Source organism: Octopus bimaculoides, chromosome 25 (genome assembly GCF_001194135.2).
Source record: "Octopus bimaculoides isolate UCB-OBI-ISO-001 chromosome 25, ASM119413v2, whole genome shotgun sequence".
Lineage (NCBI taxonomy): Eukaryota > Metazoa > Mollusca > Cephalopoda > Octopoda > Octopodidae > Octopus > Octopus bimaculoides.
In genome coordinates, this window is record NC_069005.1 from 14,927,567 (window position 1) to 14,934,346 (window position 6,780).

A 6,780-nucleotide genomic window follows, 5' to 3' on the forward strand; every position below is an offset into this window, starting at 1 on the left:
GTAATGTAACACAGCTAATTTGCTGTGGTAATGAATCAAGACAATCAGATATGATAATGGAACTATATTTTAAATTTGCACTATTTATTAGCAGTGCTACCAGGAATATGAAACAAGAATATTTGGTTCCTCTTGGCTGAGAGTTTGATTTGTTTTTGGCCAGTTCCTATGAGTTCATCATCATCATCAACATTTAACATCCATTTTCTATGCTGGCATGTGTTGGACAGCTTGACAGGAACTGGCAAGGCCAGGGGCTGCACCAGGTTCCATAGTCTTTCAAACAGCTGGATGCCCTTCCTAACACCAACCACTTTACAGAGTGTACTGAGAGTTTACTGCCATGAGTAACAGTTGCAGCAATATTGTAGTGGAATGTCTTGCTGGGCTACTGTAGAGGATTCAGCTTTCCACATAGGTTCAGTACGCTTCATCACAGAAGCAAATTGGGAAACTGAGCAAGGACCTATCATGACAGCCACACCATCCTCCAATATGGCTGGTCTCATATGTTCAGTTGTGCACACTTCAAGATATTGGTTTATAATATACACCTACTCAACTACCACAGTTGTGTGTGTGTGTGAGAGAGAGAGAGATCTTAAGTAGTTTACTGGAAAGGTGTGAATCTACAGATATATAGCAAAAACAGATGTTACTAGATATGAAATGACAGAAGACAGAGAAATAACTGACAAAAAGTTCAGAACAGGATGGAGAGATGAGAAAGACAAGCAGACATGTAGCATAGTATGCTGGAAGAGAGAATAGAGCAGAGCAGGATGGAGAGATGGAAATGACAAAACTGAAAGCTAGGAGTAACTTACTCAGGCTTCTCTGTTGAATAAGGTGAGTCAGCTGCAAAGGATTCAATGTCATCCATTTTGTTCCTGTAGGGGAAAACAGTGGGAAGAACTTTATGACAATCAAGGGATAAACATTTCACCAAAAATCCCCAATAATAATAAAAATAAATAGATATATACAATACAAAATAGCTCAACTATGGATAACGAAGAAGGTGAAGACCGTGCCAATTATTGTTGGGTCCTTGGGAACAGTATCAGAAGGCGTCAAGAGGAATATAAAGGAAATTGGAATAAAGTGCCCAATAGAACTGTTACAAAAGGTCTGCCTCCTTCACACGACCAGAATAATCAGGACGGTATTAGACAGTTAAAAAGAATAGATAGCATGGGACCATAAGCTGCAGGCAGCAAGCCTGCTATGCATGCAAAACTCCAAAAATTCCAACAAAACCAGAGTTGTTAATAATAATAATAATAACAACAATAGAGCGCAAACCTCCACCAACGCAACACCAACATCCTGTCAATGATTAACCAGAGATGTTTTTTAAAATGAGAATATCTGAAATAAATTGACTGCTCTCACAAACGAGAATACTAAAAATGAATCTGATTGCTCCCAATGGAAAAATAATCCATATATCTTGTCCGGTACATGATCGATCCAAATGGGAATCATGGAATGTGCAGGCTGTGTTTGTAATGCTGTGTGTGTCACCTGGGTAATGAAAATATTTGCAGGACTTGAATGCACACATGTTGATAAGTCTTCAGGAGTTACTATGTAAAAGTTTTGGAAACACTCATTGAAATATAACAGGAACTTTGGTAGAGAAACATAATTGAACATAAAAATTATAATCGCAATGAAATGCATATTGTATCGTGGTCTTAAATTCCGGTCTTCCTTTAGTAATCCTCTGGTTTTAGATTTATGTAAAGAATTATGTATACATGTAAGTATACTGTAAAGTGTTAAAATGTATGTATAATCTCCTAATATAATAATGAGCGTTGTTTTTTTTATATATTTGTATATAAATATATATATATATTTGTATATATATCATCATCATCATCATCATCATCGTTTAACGTCCGCCTTCCATGCTAGCATGGGTTGGACGATTTGACTGAGGACTGGTGCAACCGGATGGCTACACCAGGCTCCAATCTAATTTGGCAGAGTTTCTACAGCTGGATGCCCTTCCTAATGCCAACCACTCAGAGAGTGTAGTGGGTGCATTTACGTGTCACCTGCACAAAAACGGCCACACTCGAAATGGTGTCTTTTATGTGCCACCCGCACAATATACATACATATATATATATATATATATATATATATATATATATATATATATATATATAAGTCTAAGTTTTGAATTGCTATTTACAAACAAACAACAACAAATTACTGACAGACGTATCTTCCTAAATTTCACTTCAATCCGTACAGGCTTGTGTTTTCCTGTTGCAATGGGACTGAACCTGGAACTATGTAGTTGGAAAACAAACTTCTTACCACACAGCCATGGCTGCAAGCAGGTCTTTTACTTTTTTTTAAATCATTTAGTCAGGTAGAAAAACAGTGCTAATGTTCCTTTCCAGGACTCAGAAACTGTAGAGTGGTGGAAAGTATCCTCAAACTGGAGACCTAGGTGGACCAAATGCTTGCAAAAGAGTGGACTCCACCAAAGTTGCCCAAGGGCAAGGCAGTGGTGTTAGAAAGATCAGGTGACAGATTAGATAGAAGTGAACAATAAAGACATACAAGATTTTTGTAAAAGATTTCAATCACATAAATAGATCTTCATTAACAGTAACATGGTTCACCCTTTACAAAAACACCAAACCAGTTTCCATGACAAAATCAAGACAGTATACGGCCAACAGGTTACAAAAACTATGTAGTCTAACAACATAGAAGCAGATATCAAAGGTCATAGATAGAATTGTTAATATATGTTGCAGATCAAGAAACATCCATCATACACACAAGACATAGTTATGCAGTCAAGCAATAACAAGATAGAAACAATTAGGTGGTGAGAAAGAGGCCATGTAAGTCAACGACTACATGAGTTTGTTTAAAAACAGGAGACAACTCCAGACAGCAAAAGCTACTCTTTGCCAAAGGCATCTAATAAGGCCAGGAGTTGTTTCCCATAATTGTCTAAATAATTCAAGAAAAAGGAGATAAGTGAAAGTGGTGGTGGTGCCATTAATAAATGGTTGGCAAAGACATTGAGGACAAAACAGGACGATACAATGGGGTATAATATGAAAGAATGTATGAAATGGAGAATAACAGTAACAAACAAACAATGAATAATTCCTAAAAAGGTATGAGACTCAGAGAGTTACCTATGGAAACACCACAAAGCTGTGGTCACAAGACATAATTATGCAAGTACCCTCTCCTCATTGTCCTTCTTCGGTCTACAGGTGCATGCTCTGTGAAGGCCCATTCACTCACATCATGAAAAAGAGAGATAAAGAAATCTATTACTTACCATTCCTTTATACATGAGAGATCAGACGTTATTCTGGCCTTGTAATATCCAACCCATGTGTGAGTGAGGCCTTTGGGGATGTAGTCGTGAACATTGGCTGTGTTGATAACTTTGTGTAAACTTTGCAGAGCTGACCTGGAACAAAACAGAGACAAGTTTAAAGACATCTATGGTGGTGAGTTACTGTCCTTTAAATGTATCCAGCTATTAGAATAAGACTATTAAGGGCCCCATTCAAAGACCCCTTCAGGTGAACTGTACGAAAAGATGTGATTTGAGTAAAGCTAACCTATAAGAATAAATGTGAAATTCTGTCTGTCCATCAAGGATCTCTGTATCTCAGTCAACATTTGCTCTACATAGACATATTATACCTTTTTGGGGATCAGGATAATATTGGGATTGAAAATCAGGCCCTCATTTGGTTCTTGAACATCCAGCATTGGGATCAGGTTTGGATGAGGATTAGTTAAATGCTAACAGTTGAAAATTCAGATTTTAAAAGAACTTGAAAAATTTGAGAACATACAAGCTTTTCATTTAAAATGAATTTAAAGTCATACCATATTGGTAGGGTACCAATAAATGCTTTATTATTATCGCTCCCTTTAGTTTTGGGTCACAGGCCTAATCAGCCCTCTGCAGGAGCTAGCTTAAAAGTCTGCACGGAGTGCAGCTTTTAAGCTAGTATAATATATAGCTAGTTAGAAAATCTCTATAAGAGATGAAATAACTATTCTGAGAAGTAATGTTTGTCGAGTGTTGGAAACAGAGGAAGCTCTGAATTGGATGCTGGCATTGTAGTGTGCCATCTCCAGTATTCAATCCTCAGAGGGAAGTTTGTGAAAAAGACATTGGAGTGGCAACAAACATTACTTCTCAATATAATATATGTTTTTAGGATGGCAAGCTGGCACAATCGCTAGCGCACTGGGCAAAACGCTTAGCATCATTTCATCCATCTTCAGGTTCTGAGTTCAAATTCTGGCACGGTTGACTTTGTCTTTCATCATTTGGGACCAATAAAATAAGTACCAGTTGAGTACTGGGGTTGATGCAATCAACTTGCCCTCTCCCAAAATTGCTGGCCTTGTGCTAAAATTTGAAATCAATATAATATATGTGTTCACATAAGAATGTAGAAACTTCAAGAGATATGAAGTTATATTTCTAATGGCAAAACTAGAGGTAGAGAAAGCTATAAATAACGGTCTCAAATTTTGGCACAAGGCCAGCAATTTTGTAGAGAGCAGGTGTTAGTTAATTGCATCAACCTCCAGTGCTCCACTGGTATTTATTTTATCAACCCCAAACGGAATGAAAGGCAAAGTCGACTTCAGCAGAATTTGAACTCAGAATATAAAGCATCAGAAGAAATGTGGCTAAATATTTTGTCTAATGCAATAATGATTCTGATAGCTTGCCAAATGTTTGCTGTTTACAGAAGACATGAAGATGTAGATGCGAGTACCATGAACAGCCTTCAAGGACTTTTTATCAATCCAAGAGTTTTCTTTTCACCTAATATTTTCCAGGCTGTTATCTATAGCTTTTATCTACTTTGAGTTTCATCAGTAAAAAAATAATTTGTGTGTGTGTGTGTGTGTCCACCCTTGTCTCAACAGCATGTGAGGTTGTAAATGAACATCACCATCACACACGTGGGGTCATTTACTTCAAGTTTTCCTTTGTAAAACATGTCTAGCCATGGGAAAGTATTAACTTACTTGGAAACAGGTGAGGGGTTGGTGACATGAAGGGCATCCTTCATATCACAATAATTTGTCACAATAAATTCTAACGCATGGAAAAGTGGGTGTTAATGATGATCACACACACACACACACACACATATAAGTGCAGGCATGGCAGTGTGTTAAGAAGCTTGCTTCCCAACCACATGGTTCTGGGTTCAGTCTCACTGCATGGCACCTTAGGCAAGTGTCTTCTACTATTGCCTCAGACCAACCAAAGCCTTGTGAGTGAATTTGGTAGACGGAAACTAAAACAAGCCTGGAAGGCTGTACAAGACTCTAGTCTGATTTGGCATGGCTTCAAAAGCTGGATGCCCTTTCGAATGCTAACCACTCCCAGGGTGTAATGGGTGCTTTTATGTGCCACCAGCACAGGTGTCATTTGGGAGACACCAGTATCTGCCATGACTATGATTTCATTTGGCTTCGTGGGTCTTCTTCTTAAGCACAGCATAATGTCAAAGGTCTCACTCATTTATCATTGTCTCTGTGAGGCCCAACACTTGAAAGGTGCTTTTCATGTGCCACCAGTATCAGCCACCTTGCCTCCATGAGGCCCAACGCTCGAAAGGTGCTTTTTACATGCCATATATACATATACATATATATATTGTATTATATTATACTAGATAATATGTCTTGGAGTAGGTGCAAACGTGGTTGCGTGGTAAGAAGTTTGCTTTCCAACCACATGGTTCAAAGTCCAGTCCCATTGTGTGGAACCTTGGGCAAGTGTTTTCTACTATAGCCTTGGGTTGACCAAAGCCTTGTGAGTGGATTTGGTTGATGGAAACTGAAAGAAACCCATTATATATCATCATTATCATTTAACGTCCATCTTCTATGCTGGCATGGGTGAGACAGTTTGACAGGAGCCAGCCAGGAAGAAGCCTGCACCAGACTTCTGTAACTGTTCTGGCATGGTTTTTACAGCTGGATACCCTTCATAACACAAACCACCCAGCAGAGTGGACTGAGTGCTTTTTAGGTGGAACCTGCACTGACAGGGTCACCAAGTAACTTGGAGGAGATGATCTTGTGTCAGATGATGAAAGGTTATAGTGAGACAGAAACAGGTGTCTTGCTGTAGAAGAGGTACAAGGTTACCCGGCTGGAGGAGAGAGAGAGAGAGAAACTAGGAATGAAGACAGAAACAGGTGCGCTGCTGCAAAGGAAATATGTGGTTACCCAACCTGAAAGAAGTGTAGGAAAAGGAGAGAGAGAGATAGTAGGAGACAGCAGGATAGTGATGGTAGCAAAGTGCTGGGCATACTCACAAGGGATGGATATCAGAATATAAATGGGATTGTTGAGTAAAGTAGGAGAGAGATATAGATGGTGGCAAGTGCCAAGGAATATCCTTGAGGTTCGAACTCCATAATATAAATGGCAGGATATTGTGAAGGAAGTGTGATCAAAGAGTGTGGAGGAGGGAGGAATGAGTAGCGAAAACCTGGTTATATATAGAGTCAGCGGTGGGGGGAACTACTGGATAACAATGATACAGAGGACAGGGCAGTGAGACAGGATTGAGAGCTAGGCATATTGTATGAAGGAGGAAATGTGAGGAAGAGAGGAGATGTAGTTTGGTTTGTTGTAGAGTGTGTGAGAAATTTTCTTGTTAAGTGTGGGTGGGATATACAGCACTTTTAGAACTCAGTTTCGCTGACATAGATTTATATATATATATATATATATATA

General features: G+C 38.8%; 1 protein-coding gene across 2 annotated transcripts in view; it reads right to left on the minus strand.

The window, feature by feature from the left end:
* LOC106871258 (serine-rich adhesin for platelets) overlaps nt 1–6,780 on the minus strand; it is a 179,279-nt gene that overhangs the window by 24,672 nt on the left and 147,827 nt on the right. For both annotated transcript variants that reach the window (XM_052976698.1, XM_052976699.1), the window contains 2 exons: nt 3,326–3,460; nt 828–890 (listed from right to left, as the gene is read on the minus strand). In XM_052976698.1, coding sequence (XP_052832658.1) covers nt 828–890; nt 3,326–3,460 — 198 coding nt within the window. The remainder of the gene's footprint in view (nt 1–827; nt 891–3,325; nt 3,461–6,780) is intronic.